Source organism: Arvicola amphibius, chromosome 6 (genome assembly GCF_903992535.2).
Source record: "Arvicola amphibius chromosome 6, mArvAmp1.2, whole genome shotgun sequence".
Lineage (NCBI taxonomy): Eukaryota > Metazoa > Chordata > Mammalia > Rodentia > Cricetidae > Arvicola > Arvicola amphibius.
The window spans coordinates 26,222,502-26,239,148 of NC_052052.2; the positions used below are offsets into that span (position 1 = coordinate 26,222,502).

The 16,647-nt window shown below is 48.0% G+C and overlaps 1 protein-coding gene across 2 annotated transcripts; it reads right to left on the reverse strand.

Moving 5' to 3' along the window:
- Nucleotides 1-6,356: 6,356 nt before the first annotated feature.
- Lsm10 (LSM10, U7 small nuclear RNA associated) lies at nucleotides 6,357-9,015 on the reverse strand. 2 transcript variants are annotated; one of them, XM_038334107.1, is made up of 2 exons: nucleotides 8,950-9,015; nucleotides 6,357-7,095 (listed from the first exon to the last, which is right to left on the reverse strand). In XM_038334107.1, exon 2 carries the CDS (start codon nucleotides 7,069-7,071, stop codon nucleotides 6,703-6,705), a length of 369 nt encoding a protein of 122 aa, XP_038190035.1. In that variant the 5' UTR covers nucleotides 7,072-7,095; nucleotides 8,950-9,015; the 3' UTR covers nucleotides 6,357-6,702. The 2 variants fall into 2 exon arrangements, with proteins under 2 accessions (XP_038190035.1, XP_038190034.1); XM_038334106.1 differs by lacking the exon at nucleotides 8,950-9,015 and adding an exon at nucleotides 8,775-8,930.
- Between the last annotated feature and the right edge of the window lie 7,632 nt (nucleotides 9,016-16,647).

The window sequence follows — 16,647 nt, forward strand, 5'->3', positions numbered from 1 at the left end:
GCCGCCACCTGACAACGGAAGTGACGCATCGTCTCGCGGCCCCACCCCCCGCCCCCTCGCCTGAGTCTTGGGGTTGGGGCGCCATCTTGAGGACGGGCGGAAGCCTTCAGGCTTCAGGCCCAGATAAGATCACCGATTGGTTCTGGGTGGAGTCTGGGTCGAAATCTGTAAAACGATTGGTCAGGAGGCGGTACTTACCGCTAATCTACATCTACGGGGGCTGGAACGGAGGCGCCTCCCAGCCTTGGCTCTGCAGAAGCTTGCCGACCCTCTGCTTGCTTTGCTGTGCTTGGGGGACGTCAACTGTACTGCTTTCATTAGAAAAGCGGCATTTCCTTGATTACCCCTTTCACGGCTTCTGGAGATCTGTGCGGAAAAGCGCTTAGGTTGGGTTCAAGAGAAGACAGGAGTTGTCGCTACGCTCACAATTCATTTCACTTTAGGCTCTTTAGAAACTCCGAGGGTGGCCGAGTTCACCCTGGGCATCCCTAGAATCTTTTTCGGGGGGGTGGGAGGTGTTACAGTGAAGAGTTCCAATGATCGATCTCAGCGGGCAATCTACCCTCTCCTGCCAGTTTCTGTCCCTTTTTCCTCCTCCAGCAACCACGCCCTCCATGAATCAGCTTCTTGCACCAGCAGATGAGCCCTTTAAAGGGATTGCATCAGTCTGGTGACTCACTGGGGGCCCTCGGAAAGCCTGGTTCCCTTCACTCTCACGTAGAAGCAGCCAGAAGGGCTCGGTGGCAGCAATACCAGCGGCCATAGTCCCACTCCTTTGTCTCGGAGTTAACAGGGGTGCTTGATGACTCTCTCAGTTTTTTCCTTCCCTCCCCTGGGTCATTCTGAATCCATGAGTAGACACACGTGGCCACGCCTGTGCACTGCTAGGGGTAAGCGTGCATTTGTCATCTCACAAGGTGTTGCCGGGACGTGGGCTGGTCTTAATCAAGTCTAGCTGTCCCAGGCAGCATTCTTTTCTTAGTCCCTTTGAAGGCTAAATAACAATAGTAATCATAGCATCTCCCAAGGATGTTTCTTCTGCAAAATGAAGCTGTTAAGAGACCTGCTTACAGTTGCCGAAGCTAGTGCTCAAAGAGGGGAGTAACCTTTGCAAAGACACTCTGCTGGTACTGGTTGGGCTGTGGCTTGGAGAAAGTGGATTCCGTGGATTCCGAGAGGCTAGAGTTTGAATCCCTTCCCTGTCGTGTCATTTACAAGCTAGGTAACTAAGTGCAAATCCTGCCTGTGCAAATGGAGAGAACACTTCACACCATCTCAGTGAGGACCCGAGGAGTCTCAGAGCCAGCTCACCACACCCTGTAAATGCCCACTGACCTCAGTTAGGGAGCCTCGGTGAGGCGCATGACCCAAAGGCAGGCATCCAGAAAGCCAGGCTCACTTTGCTCCTCTCTCTGACAAAGAGGGAAAGACTTAAGGATTCCGGAAGCCCTGACTCTGACAGGAATGAGTTTTGGGTTTTCCAGCTCTCTAATTATTAGTAGGATGAATCACTAGGTGCTGACACCACTGTCCCCACTCCCTGTAGACTCTCAGCTGGTTGAAAATATAGGATTTTTAACAAAACAGAGGAGGGGAAAGAGGGTAAGGAATAGAAACTAAATACGCCAGCCAGAGGAGATTTAAAAAAAAAAAAAAAAAAAAAAAAAAACAAAAAACAAAACGACCTGTCATCAGGACACCAACTGAAGGATCTCTGGGACAGACATTCGTGGTGACAGTCTCCTGCTGGCTCTTCGACTCCGGCTCACTGGCAGATGGTGCTGCCATAACACAGTGACACTTGTCATAACAGCTCAGAATGGCTTCTTGACAAGGTATAGGCAGATTGGACTTTCACAGGAGGAGGGGAGACCAGAAGACCTCACCCCCAGGAGCTTCTTCAGGCTTCAGAACTCCAGCTCTTCTTAGTGACTCATTTTTTAACTTCTCTGTGTCCAAGTCCCAAGGCCTGAGTATGGCAAGGTTTGGTGGTTTTGGGTTTTGCGTTTTTGGTGCTTGGGACTGACCCTGTGGCCTCTTCTATGGTAGGCATATACTTCATCATTGATCTTTCTCTCCGGTTTTTGTTTTTGAGACAACTGTCTTATTGAGTTGCTCAGGCTGGCTCCCCACTCAGTCTATAGTGGCTATTGAACTTGTAACCTTCCTCAATTTGCCCATCAGCCTGGATTACAGGCCTGCACCTCCAGATCCTGTGCAACTTCTGTGCAGATGTCAAGTTTTAAGTGTCCAATCACAGGGTAGGTGAAGAACAGACTGTCATGAGTACCGGGTGGCTGGAGATATAGCCCAGGTGGTACAATATTAGCCTTAGCATGCAGGAAGCTCCAAGTCCCATCCCTAGTACTGGTGTAAACCTGGCACATAATCCCAGTGTCTTGGGAGGTCCAAAGGTCGTTTTTATCCTTTTCATTGATAACGTGTTCCCCCCCCCCAGGCCTCCACCCCAACTTTGAAGTCTTACTATGTATTCCAGGCCTAGAACCCACTGTGTAGGCAGACCAGACTGGCCTTGAACTCAAAAAAATCCACCTGCCTCTGCCTCTGAGCACTAGGACCAAAGGCTGGTGCCACCATGCCCAGCTGGTTACTAACATCCTTACATCATGGTCATTAAGCATGTGGTCAGAACTAGCTTGTCAGTATAACCCCACCCCCTTGCAGACCCGAAACCTTCGTCACTCTTTTTTTTTTTTTTTTTAATTTTATTTTATTTATTATGTATACAACATTCCTTCCATGTATACTTGCATGCCAGAAGAGGGAACCAGATATCATTATAGATGGCAGTGAGCCACCATGTGGTTGCTGGGAATTGAACTCAGGACCTCTGGAAGAACAGTCAGTGCTCTTAACCTCTGAGCTATCTCTCCAGCCCCCCCTTCGTCACTCTTGTTTTGTCTCTGGGTCCTTTTGGAACATTTTTTAAAAAATATTTATTATGCATACAATATTCTGTTTGTGTGTGTGACCGCAGGCCAGAAGAGGGCACCAGACCTCATTACAGATGGTTGTGAACCACCATGTGAGCCAGGAATTGAACTCAGGACCTTTGGAAGAGCAGGCAATGCTCTTAACCACTGAGCCATCTCTGCAGCCCTCCTTCTGGAATATTAAGAATTTCAAAGGCCCTTGTTACCACCCTTGTCAGTCCTTCAGTCAGAGTTGCCTGACTAGAGCTCACTGGACTGATTTAAGTCCCATCTCCTCAGCCATGCTGAGACATGGAAATATCACTGTCCCCTGTATATCTCAGGCACAAGCCAACTTTTATTTTGGGGGAGGGGCATTTCGAGACAGGGTTTCTCTGTGTTTTTCTCCTGAAACTCGCTTTGTAGACCAGGCTGGCTTGGCACTCACTGAGATCCGCCTATCTCTGCCTCCTAAGTGCTGGGATTAAAGACATGAACAACCACCACCCATCATGAGCTAAGTTGTAAGCTACATGCCCATCTAGTTGAGCTTCAGTGGGCCCCTCCCTGCAAGCAGCAGCCCCCAATTCTCTCCAAGAATGAGAGAAAGTGGCTATGAATAATGCTGTTTGAGCATCAGAGTTCTTAGGGGTTCTGTCCTTAATGGAACCCCCGCTTTGGCTGCAGGAAGGGTGGATGTGAAGGCTTGAGCAAATGCCATCTTGAAACACACTGCTATCCTTTCTTTGGTGATCCTGGATCCCTTGTTCACGACTAGGTCACTCTCCATTTGTTCCCTCAGGGAATAGAAGAGACAACAGAATGCAGAGACTACTGAATTCCAAAAGCCCAGCCATCAAGTAGGAATGGAAAGAATTTCTATGTAGAAACAAATTTAGAAAACCATGGGGAAGGTAGACGGGAGAGTCTGAAATTGGTGTGTGTGTGAGAGACAGAGAGAGGAGAGAGGGAGAGGGAGAGAGTGCAGCTGGGCCTTGGGAGTGCTAGGAGCTAGGAGACAGGAGCTAGCATATTTCCCTCTGTGAGGCAACAAGACCCTCCAGAGAGACGTAGCTCTGGAGCTGTGAGCTGCAGCTAACCTAACTGATCTAAGATCCAAGAACTTTTTGGGCCTTACGGGACCTGAGGAGAGCAAAAAAGAACCTGACTGAGAAGCTGGCTGCAGTGGTGCACTCCAACAATCCTAGAACTTGGGAGGTAGAAGCAGGAAGGATGCTTGATACTGTATCTCAAAAACAAATAAATATCTAACAGTGCTGGGTGTGGTGGAGTTTATCTTTAATCCCAGCACTTCAGAGGCAGAGGCAGAAGCAGTGATTTGGAGGCCAGTCTGGTACACATGAATTCCAGGCCAGTGAAGGCTACATAGAGAAACTATCTTTAAAAGAAAAGGGCCAGGCAGACCTCTGAGTTTAAGGCCAGCCTAGTCTGCAGAGTGAGGTCCAGAAGAGTCAGGGCTACACAAACCACCTCAGAAAAAAGAAAACATAACAAAAAAAATTCTGCTGGAGGGACAGCTCAATAGTTAAGAGCATTGGTTGTTCATTTTTTTTTTCTTTTGGTTTTTCGAGGCAGGGTTTCTCTGTAGATTTGGAGCCTGTCCTGGAACTAGCTCTTGTAGACCAGGCTGGCCTCGAACTCAGAGACCCGCCTGCCTCTGCATTGGTTGTTCTTGCCTAGGACCCAGATTCAGTTCCAGCACCTACATGATGGATAACGGCTATCCATAATTCCAGCTCCAGGGTGGCCAGTACCACCTTCTGACCTCTAAGGACACCAGGACACACAGGGGTTCCTGTACATACATGGAGGCACAACACTCATACTCACATGGGAAAAAAAGCTGAGCAGCATGAGATGGTGCACGCCTTTAATTGCAGCACTCGGGAGGCAGAAACAGGAGGATATCTGCAAGTTTGAGGCCAGCCTGGTCTACAAGAGCTAGTTACAAGACAGGCTCCAAAAACTACAGAGAAACCCTGTCTTGAAAAAAAAAAAAATTATTTCTGCTTTTTATTTACACAAAAAGAAAACAAAATATAATAAAATAAAAAACATTCGAGCCAGGAGTGACTGATGAAGGGGTCTTCTGGTCAGGGAGCAGCAACCTTTGAAGGTTGAATCAACCACAGAAGCTCAGTGGATGGGATGCTAATTAGATGACCCCAAATGAGTCTGGGAAGTCCTTACGGTCCAAATAAAGAAAATAAGTAATTGGTAAAGTCTCTGAGGTGGGCAAAAGAGAAGAAGGTAGAGTGAGTTAAAGGAAACAAATTCTACCTTTTTTTTTTTTTTTTTTTTTTTTTGAGCGAGGTCCTGGGTTCAACCTCCAGCAAGGCCTCCTCTCTAGGGAAACTGTGATCAGCTGTAATCAGCCTTCCTCGCCCACAGCCTCAGGTCATTTACCCATCTCTCACTGTTCTGCCAACCAGCCCTTCTCATCGCGGGCACACAGAACTGCTATTAGCACCCAAGCTCTCCTACCTCCAGATCTTGGCACTGGCAGTTTTCACTCCCTTTTTGTCTGTTTTACTTCCTCCAACCATTTTCTTTCTTCTTGAATTTTTTGTTAAGGTTTTTTTTTTGTTTGTTTGTTTTTTGAGACATGGTTTCTGTGTGTATAGCCTTGGCTCTTCTGGAGCTCACTCAACAGATCAGGCTGACCTCAAATTCAAGGAGATCTGCCTGCTTCTGCCTCAATGTATTGAGATTAAAAGGGTGCACCACTACCTGCAGGCTGAAATGTGTAAGGGCGGTGGTGGCTCACGCCTTTAATCCCAGCCTCGGGAGGCAGAGGCAGGTGATCTCTGTGAGCTGAAGGTCAGCCTGGTCTACTGAGGGAGTTCCAGGACGGGTTCCAAAGCTACAGAGAAACTGTGTCTCAAAAAACAAACAAAAGATGTGTAACCCAGGCTGGCCTCAAACTCTGTGATCCTCTTGCCTCAGCCTCTTCAGAAAATCCTACCAGCATGCACCACCAAAACTGGTCTGTTTTTGTTTCTTGAGACAGGATTTCTGTCTTAGCTCAGGCTAGTCATCCTGCCTTAGCCTCCTGAGAGCCAGGATCGTACCTGTAATCCACTATGTCTGGCTGGGACCAATTTCTTATAAGATGAACTCTCCAGCCTGAGGAGAGGGCCCAGGATACCATACTCTCAGCTTCAGGAAACAGCAGTGACAACCTGCTCCCCAGGGACTCTCACCAGAAGGGCCACTTTGTACCCGAAGGCACATGGGCATTCCTATTAGATTCCATCATGATACCTGGGGGGAACCTAGGCTCCTACTGCTTGGGCCACATTCTAGGTAAACCTGGTGTGTTCCCCAGCTTGGAACCTGCACCCTGCTACTACACAAGAGCCACAAGAGCCCAGCAGACACCAGGCAGCATCAGGCACAGACTTATGTAAGTTTGGTTTTATGAGAAAAGAAACAAATGCCAAGAGGAGAGGGGAGGTAGAGGTGATTCACTCCAAACACAATAATCCTCGTGGCAGAGTTGATTGCTCCTTGATAGACGCGGTCAATCCATAAATGGAGATTCCAGATGCAAAGGATCAAAAAGAGGGATTGTCACCTACCCTAAGGCCACAGACAGAAGGAATTCTGGGTCCCAGAGTGTGTTTGGAAAGTGGAACCCTATGAAAGGCAGCTGTGATAGGTGTCTGGCAGGGAAGGATGGCAGGGGGTTGGCTCAGAACACTGAAGGACCCTGAGGTGGTGCTGGAAGTTCAGTGAGGACACAGCCTCACTGCCTTTTGGAGGGAAACTCTCGCCGACCTTGACCCTTGCCGCCAAAGTTGCGCACGCGGTGGATGATCTGCAGTTGCTGCTCGATGGTGGCAGTGATGTTCACATCATCTGGGATATGGACGTATCGGACATTACGACCTGTCACGAAGAGGTCATCCAGCTCAACCTGATGTCCCCAGCGGTCGGTGTAGGTGACATTGGCCAGGCGGATGTTCATGAAAGCATCAACATTGTCAATCCGTCCTCGGGCCGAACTCTCATCCCGAAGGTCCACAGTGGTGATATGGCCCTGGAGGCCCTGCAGCAGGATGACCAGGCTGTTCTCAGAGATGGTTCGCTCCTTCATGGAGTGGCTCAGTGCCATTGTTCCACATCGGTTGGCTGCTCACTGCGGACAGGAACACATAGATTGAAGTCACCTTGGTCATGCCCTTAAAACTCCACACTGGGAGTCCAGAGGCCTCACTGTGAACTGGAATCACCTGTGAAAATTTTTGCCTGGCCTCCATATCCCACACATGCCAGAGATCTAGATTCATTTGTTTGGGAAGGAGAGGCCAAGGTTTTTTGTTTTGTTGTTTGTTTCAAGACAAGGTTTCCCTGTGCAGCTCCTCTGGCTTTTCTGGAACTCATTCTATAGACCACGCTGGCACTGAACTCAGAGATACAACCCAGAACTGGGTTATGATGTGTGCCATCCTAACCGTTTAGACAAGGTCTCACTATATAACCCTGACTTGCCTGGAATTTGCTATCTAAACCAGTCTGGCCTGGAACTCACAAAGATCCATCTGCCTCTCCCTCTCAAGTGCTGGGATTCAAGGTGTGTGCCACCACATCTGCAAGGTATCCTTTTTTGTTTGTTTGGTTTTTTTTTTTTTTTTTTTTTTTTTTGAGACAGGGTTTCTGACTGTCTAGAACTCACTTTGTAGAGCAGGCTGGCCTCGAACACACTCAGATCCACCTGCCTCTTGCCTCCCAAGTGCTGGGATTAAAGGCGTGCGCCACCACTAACTGGTTTAGGGTATCCTATTTTGAAATTATTTTGAGGTCGGATCTCTCTACATAGTCCTGGTTTCCTGGAACTCACTCTGTAGACCAGGTTGGCCTGAAACTCAACGAGATGCTCCCGCTTCTGCCTCTACAGTGCTGGGTTAAAAGCCTACCCCATTATGCCCGATTTATACTGTTTTTTAAAAGTTATCCAGATAATGTTAATGTGCTGATGAGCTTGAGAACCACTCTGTAAATTGCAGTTTATGTATGTCCTTCTGCCAGGTGTAGCACTGTTACTAAGAACCCAGACAGAAATAGAAATTGGGGTTCAACCTGAAGATCCGAAAAGTAAAATAGCCAGCCACTGGCTCTTACCTCTACCTCAGTCCAAAATGGCGATCCTGCCTCCAGGAATCTCAGAATAAGACTGTGTGTGAGAGCTGTCTCCTCCTGTTTTATATTCCTCTCCAGGGCTGGGATTAAAGATGTGCACCACTATCGCCAGGTTTCTATGGCAAACTAGTGTGGCTACTGGGATTTAAGGCGTGTGCCACCACTGCCTAGTCTGTAAGACTGACCAGTGGGGCTGTTTTACTCTCTGAACTTCAGGCAAGCTTTATTAAAATACAAATGAACTATTACTACAGTCTGGTACTTGCTAATACGTAATCTAGCCAAGCATGGTGGCACACACTTGTAATACTGTCACTCTAAAGGCTGAAGCAGTGGGACCACCCCAAGTTCCAAGCAGGCCTGGACTACACCGTGAGCTCCAGGTTAACCTGGACTATGGAATGCCACAGTGTTTCAAGACAAAACAGGTTAAACCTAACTAAAAAGCATATTTTTAATCCCAGCACTCAGGAGGCAGAGGCAGGTGGACCTCCGAATTCCAGACCAGAATGCCTTAAACAAAATCCAAAAGAACAGTCTTTGAGACTTCCAGGCAGGTCCAGGCTTTAACTCCGGCTCTGCCACTTCCAGAACGGGAGGCCTGGGGCTGACCACGGGAAGTCAAGCTTCTTAATTCCACCCGGGAAACCAGGGTGCCGAGCGCGCCCCTCTCCTCACCGCGAGTAAGGAGTGTGGGAAGAAGAGTCCGCAGCCACTGCCCCAGGGGAAGAGGCGGCCCGGGTCCCAGCGCGCCCTGGTCTGCACAGCAGACCGCTTGACCCACCGCGTGATGTCTTCCGCCTTCCGCGCGCGACGCCACCAAAGCCCGCCCGCGTCGAGCTGCGCCACCCACCTCGGCTCAGAGAATCCATGGCAACCGCGGGAGCTCCAGCACGTCAGAGCGTGCGCCTCGCAGGCCGCGGACTACAAGTCCCAAGAGGCCGCGCGCCGTACGCCCCACCCACTCCTCCGTATTTGGTTTTTCCTCCTTTGTAGGCTGGGGGTGCGGGGTTGCTGAACTGATGGCGTTGAGTGGAAAAGAGCATCCTTAAGAAAATAATCGGAAAAAAAAGATAAATGTTCCTCACCTGACTAAAATTGCGGGAATGTGGCTGGGCGTGGTGCCGCACTCCGTGATTCCAACAACTCCGGAGGTAGAGGCGGGTCTGGTCTACATAGGGAGTTCCAGAACACCAAGGGATACATAGCTAGACCTTGTCTCAAAAAGAAAAACTCGGGGCTATGGAAAAATGATTTAACTGCTAAATTCTGGCAATTGAGAGCTTTTACTATTACAGATGGCCTAAGTTTGACCCATCTCACAACTGCCTGTAGCTAATTAACAATTAAAAATATAATCTAGTAAGGTCTATTTTAATTTTTACATTTTTGTTTATTTTTATTTGGTTTTGTTTTTCTAGACAAAGTTTCTTTGTGTATCCTTGGCTTTCCTGGAACTCGCTCTGTAGACCAATGTGACTAGAACTCACCGAGATCAGCCTGCCTCTACCTCCTGAGTGCTGGCATTAAAAGCATGTGCCACCACTACCCAGCGGATTTAATTTTAATTTACGTGTGTGTGTGTGTGTGTGTGTGTGTGTGTGTGTGTGTGAAGTTATGCCATGCGTGAGAGGTGACTGCCCGCAGAGTTCAGAAGAAGGCATCAATTTCCGGAACTGCAGCCGCAGCAGGGGGCTGTGTGCCACCCGACACGGGTGCTGGGAACTGAACTCAGGTCATCTGAAAGAGCAGAGTCTCTTAGCAGCTGAGTCATCTCTCCAGTTCCTAAAAATAACATCTTTATTGAGAGGGGGGGGGGGAGCCACAGGGGCCAGAAGAGGGTGTCTGATCCCCAGGATCTGGAGTTATCATTGTGAGCTTGTTGTAACTTAATGGATGTGAGTACTGGGAACCCAACTCAAGTTTTCTGCGAGACCAGTGGGTGCTCTTCTTGTTTGAAACAGGGTCTCTCTATATAGTCCTGGCTGTTCTGGAATTTGTTCTATAGACTAGGCTGGCTTTGAACTCACAAAGATCTGCCTCCCAAGTGCTTGGGACCACTCTTGACTGGAAAATAACTGTTTTTTAAAAGTGTATTGGAGCTGGAGAGATGGCTCGGCAGTTAAAAGCGCTGGCTATTCTTCCAGAGGACCCGGGTTCAATTTGCAGCACCCACATAGCAGCTCACAACTGTCTGTAACTCCAGGTCCAGGGGGATCTGACACCCTCACACCTTTGCATGTAAAATAAGGTTATAAATAATTTTTTTAAAAAAGTGAATTATAGCCAGGTGGTGGTGGTGCATGCCTTTAATTCCAGCACTCAGGAGGCAGAGGCAGGCAGATCTCCATGAGTTCGCAGCCAGCCTGGTCTACAAGAGCTAGTTTCAGGACAGGTTTCAAAACTACAGAGAAACCCTGTCTCTAAAAACAAAAAAAAAGTGAATTCTTTGTTTTTAGTAAGAATTTTGTTTTGAGACTGATTGAGCCTCCTGTAGCCCATGCTGCCTCGAATTCATTATGTCCTGGAGGACCTTGAACCTGATCCTCTGGCCTGTGCCTCTCAAACACTAGGACTATGCACACAGGCCACCTTGCTGGTCCTTCCCTTCTCTATCTGATCATATTGTCACTGAGTAAGGCCTGCTTCACTTGCTGTGTGTTATGCCAATCACTGAAATTATGGGTTTTGGAAAAAGAAAAAGCTTATTCCTGGGGCACCCAAATATGAGACAGAGCCCCGCACTCTCAAACCTGCTTTCCCTAGACAGGATGGCTTGACCTGTAGGGAAGGAAACGGGGGGGGGGGGGATGTGAACTGATTGGTGTTCTACACAGGGGTGATCAGATTCCAAAGTTTCCCTGTATGGGGTTTGGTCCAAATTCAAAGGTCATCCACTGGACACTTGCACAGGCTTAGGGGGAGGACTGGTGGTTTCAACCCTTTTGAGTGGCCTCCAAGTTCCTGAAAAACAAAACAAGAAAACCTGTAGACAACTAACTATTCCCATCAGAATCGAGGGTGAAGGGTTATCGGCGCAGTACAGCTACCACGGGTAAACTGCTAAGCCAGGTTACCTCTAGAGCTGCTGACAGGGCTCCCTAAGGTTTACCTGGGCCCAGTGCCTGCCTACTCTGCCACTCGCGTGCCCGGCACTCAGCTCAGTCCTTTCTCCAGCTATCTCTGTGGCATATCCTCACATCCTGCTGGTACTTAGAAGTCACCAGGGGACAAATTCACCTAGACCTTACCAAAAGTAGGTTCTTTTGTGCTTATTACCATTATTATTATTTTTTTACTACTTAAGCTGGGTACCTTCAGTAATCAAGGCAACTTGTTATTCCTTTTCTCCTTCCCACCTGTCCCTCTGTCCCTCCCTCTCTCCACTCACTCCCTTTCAGATCATTTCTTTTTTTTTAAATTCTTATTTATTATACAATATTCTGTCTGTGTATATGCCTGCAGGCCAGAAGAGGGCAGCAGACCTCATTAGAGATGGTTGTGAGCCAACATGTGGTTGCCGGGAATTGAACTTAGGACTTTTGGAAGAGCAGGCAATGCTCTTAACCACTGAGCCATCTCTCCAGCCCCAGATCATTTCTTTTATGTGAATGTTCCTGCCTGAACATGTCTAGGGCACCCTCTTGTGCAGTACCTAAGGAGGCCAGAAGAGGGTGTCAGATCCCCTAGAACTGGAGTTACAGATTGTGGTGAGCCATTATGTAAGACCCAACCGGGGTCTCTGGAAGAGCATCCAGTATCCAAAGGTCTCAACCGCTGAGCCATCTCTCCCTAATACCGTGCTCCACCATTTCTCTTTTGATATACAGTGTATCGTGTAATTCAGGTTGGCTTTAAATTCCAGATCTGGAAGGACACACTAGAGAAATGCAGAGCACAGGGCTATCTGGGGAATGTTCTGACCACCTGGGTCTCACCTGGGGTTTAGCACATTCCCTTGGACCAGCTGGGTTGGAGTCACTGAACTGGGTCTGCTTCTTTCTTACAGTCAGAGTACAGATGCTTTGATGTGGGTAACTGCCCCAAGACAAGATGGTGAGTAGGGGGCAGAGATGAGCCCAGAGCACTGTGGCCCAGTTCCAACCATACTGGGCATTGCAGGAGACCCTTAGACCTCTTTGGCATTTGTTTGTTTATTGTGTGTGAGTGTGCATCACATGACACAGTGCACATGTAGAAGGCAGAGGACAGCTTTGTGGAGTGGGTTTTCTCCTTCCACTTTTACATGCAGTCTGTAATTGAGATCAGATTTTCAGGGCACGTGTGACGAGCACCTTTATCTGCTGAGCTCTATTGCCTGCCCTTTGGTCTGATTTTAAATAGGGGACTTGTGTATTACTTAGTCAAATTTTTAGGTAGAGTTATTTTATTTATTTAGTGCTAAGAATGGAGCCTGAGGCCGGGTGGTGGTGGTGGTGCATGCCTTTAATCCCAGCACTCGGAAGGCAGAGGCAGACGGATCTCTGTGGGTTTGAGGCCAGCCTGGACTGTAGAACAAGTTCCAGGACAGGCTCCAAAGCTACTGAGAACCTTGTCTCAAAAAAACAAAACAAACAAACAAGAATGGAGCCTGGGGATTCCCACACAGTGCTGGACCACTGAGTCACATACCAGTTCCTATTTTCTCTTTTATAATCCCTTCTTGACTCCCGTGCTTTAACCACCATGCAGATAAATTTTTTTTCTCAATATTTGTGCAGGCCTAGAAGCATGAAACTCGGAGCTTGCTTCATCAGCGGAGATGTGTATCTCTTGTGTATTTAACGAGAAGGCAGGTGTGTTTCAGATCGTCAGCATCTCTCCAGGACAGGTGGAGGGAGGAGGCCGGCGTTTCTAGGCAGCCTGTGGCCCATCTCCTAGAAGCACTCCCAGGTGACAGTGAAGTCTACTTCTGTGACTTCGTGGAGAGTCACAGAACCTTCTGTTCGCCTTCACCCAGTGTGTCCTCGGCAGCGGCCAGACTACTTAGAGGCTAAACAGAATGCACGTGGTGTATTTGTAGCAGGCAGTTCAAGAAGTTTCTTCTCAGCAGAAACAGGTGGATTGAACCTGCAGCCCATGGGAAACATGTGCCTCAGGAGAGCCATGAATGCAGCCTGACACAGAATTGTAAATTTAGTGTGGTATTGCACATCTTTTCAGAACTTGGGAGGTAGAGGCAGGCAGATCTCCAGGACAGTCAGAGCTACATAATGAAGACCCTGTCTCAAAAAACAAAGAAATAGAAAACAACAAAACCTCCAAAATTGTAACTAAAATATTAAAGAAGCAAATGCTGTGGCTCATTGGATAAAGGCGCGTCTTTCTAAGCCTGGTGACTGGAATTCAGTCCATGTGGCATGAGAGAATGGACCTTGAAAGCTGTCTCAATCTCCATATTCATGCATCACATGCATAGTAAATAATAAGAGGAAAAACAAAACATGAGCTTTTTTTTGTTGTTTTTTTCCTGAGACAGGGTTTCTCTGTGGCTTTGGTGCTTGTCCTGGAACTGGCTCTGTAGACCAGGCTGGCCTCAAACTCACAGAAATCTACCTGCATCTGCCTCCCAAGTGCTGGGATTAAAGGCGTGCGCCTCCACCACCCAGCTTGGTTTGCTTTTTGAGTAGTTGTCTTTTCCAGCTCAGCAGCCAATGTCCACTCTTTTCTCTTGTACCTTTTTCTTCTTCTTCTTTTTTTCTTTCTTTTGTCTTTTCCAGACAGGGTTCTCTGTGCCACTGTCCTGGCTGTCATGGAACTAGCTCTGTAGACCAGGCTGGCCTCAAACTCACAGAGATCCACCTGCCTTTACCTCCCAAATGCTGAGATTAAAGGCATGTACCACCAGCTTTTCTTAAACCTATTTACTTCATGACACACCACAGCTCCCAACGCCTCTAGGATAAATGAAGAGGTGTTGGAAGATGGAGGAGCCAGGTGGGTTTTTGTGTATCTTATTTTTAATTAATTTTGGGGAGTGCCTGCTGCAGAGGCGATGGGCAGATGTGGAGGGACTAGGAGGTGAGCACGTGCTTGATGTGATCTGAAATTTCCAAAGAATCAATAAAGTGTTGTTTAAAATTAAAAAATTAAAAACCCTAATTTTTTTTGGAGTTTTTGGTTTTTGTTTTGTGCTTGTGACAGGGTTTCTCTGTGTAGCTCTGGCTGTCCTGGAACTTGCTCTGTAGACTAGATTGGCCTTGAATTCAGAGATCCACCTGCCTCGCCCTCTTGGGCACTGGATTAAAGGTGTGTGCACCACTCCTGGCAAATGTAATTTTTATGTGCGTGTGCATGTATACTGCATGTATGCTGGTGCCCACGGGGCTGGAAGAGGGCATCGGATCCCCTGGAGTGTTATGGGCAGTTGTGAGCCACCGGATGTGGATGCTAGGATCTGAATTCTGGTCCTCTAGAAGAGCAGTAAGTGCTTTTAACCATTTAAGTCATCCAACACCACCATGTTCCTTTTCTTAATAAATTGCTTCAAAAAAAAAAAAAAAACCCAGGAGTTTTTTTTAAAAAAAAACTCGTTTGTGCGGTTGTTGAACTTGTTGCAGTGTCAAAAGGTTGGCCATCTGGTGGGAAGGAGTGCTCTCACTGGGTGAGAAATATATTTACCTGGTGGCTTACCTTCCAGGACTGAAACTGTGCCTTGGGCCAGCCAAAGGGCAGGTTCCCTGATCTTCCAATTCAAAACTATATCCCACACTTCCCATGGGTGTGGACTCAGTGGTCCTTCAAGTTGATTCCATTTTACACAGTGGCCTGCTCAGTTGGGTTTCTCTGTCACCCTCTGCTATTCAGATATTCCTCCTATAGGGATGAACGGACAGTTGGCTGGCCCTGAACTTGTGGGTCACTGGTCCCAGAAGGGAGCCTGTGGGACAGGACTCCTGGCCTTTCTGAACTCTCAGGCAGCTGTGACCTGAGGCAGTTCACGTGAGTCCTTGGGGGAGGCACACCACATGTGCCTCCTAGGCACCAAACCTAAGGTCCTGCCTGAGGTTTGCTAGGAATGAATGTAGAGGAGACCTAGGTCATAGCAGACAAGCTGGCGGTTTTTGGTGATAAAGGCAGACTCTGGGAAGGAGTACAGGCACAGAAGAACAAACGTCTGGCCAGACTGGGCCTAGCAAAGCTGCCTTGCCACTGCCCAGGTGACAGCTCTTAATGTGCAGGAGGCAGAGGCGGGGTAACTCCTAAACTGCCATGACCGAATGCCTTAGTTAGGGCTTCTTTTTATTTTTTCTTTTTCTTCCTTCCTCCTTTCCTCCTCCCTCTCTCCCTCTCCCTCTCTCTCTCTCTCCTTTCTTTTTTGAGATAGGATTTCTCTGTCTTGGAACTCACTCTATAGACGAGGCTGGCCTTGAATTCACAAAGATCTGCCTGTCTCTGACTCCCGAGTGCTGTCCTGGAACTCACTTTGTAGACCAGCTGGACTCAAACTCACAGAGATCCACCTGCCTCTGCCTCCTGAGTGCGGGGATTAAAGGCGTGTGCTACCACTGCCCGGCTCCACTCCTCATTTTGTAGAAGTGCTGGGATTATAGATGTGTGCCTACCACATCAGGTTTTTTTTTTTTTTTTTAGTTTGTTTATGTAGTTTATATATAAATGCTCTGTCTGCATGTATGCCTGCTGGTCAGAAGAGAGCATCAGATCCCATTATGAGCCACCATGTGGTTGCTGGGAACTGAACTCAGGACCTGTGGAAGAGCAGTTAGTCTCTTAAATCCTAAGCCATCTCTCCTGTCCCCACAGCAAGCTTTTTATTTTATTTTTATTTTTGAGACAGGGTTTCTTTGTAGCTTTGGAGCCTGTCCTGGAACTAGCTCTTGTAGACCAGGCTGGCCTCGAACTCACAGAGATCCGCCTGCCTCTGCCTCCTGAGTGCTGGGATTAAAGGCGTGCGCCACCACTGCCCAGCCCATAGCAGGTTTTTTTATGCAGGCGGTTTAGGGATCAAATTCAGGTCACTAAATTTGAATGACCTACAGAGTACCCAAGGTTTTTTGTTTTGTTTTGTTTTAGTGACTGGGTTTCTGTGTAGCACTGGCTGTCCTAGAACTTACCTTGTAGACCAGGTGGGCCTTAAATTCAGAGATTCACCTGCCTCTACCTCCTACGTGAGATTAAAGGCATGTGCTACCACTGCCCAGCTAAAAAGTATCTTGTCATGTAGCCCAGAATGTCCAGAAACTTTCTATCCTCCTGCCTCAGCAGAGATTCCAGGCGTTGCTCCTTGTCCTCACAGGCACTCGTGGGGTGCATGTCCCTGCCGGGAAAACTGCTCTGATAATTAATGGCCACTCCCCCTACTGACCTGGGCTCAACCTCCGGCCTAGGATGCTTGCATGGTCACCACAGAATTACAAATTATGGGGAAGGGCTGGGTTAAGAGACAGAATATATTTTGCTGAAAATACATATATGTGTGTGGCGCCAGAAGAGGATGCTCTCTGAGAGATTTTAGTTTGTTCTGATATAAAAATGAACCAGATGCAGATCTCAGTTGGAGAAACCAGCAGGAGCACACTGGATCCCAGGC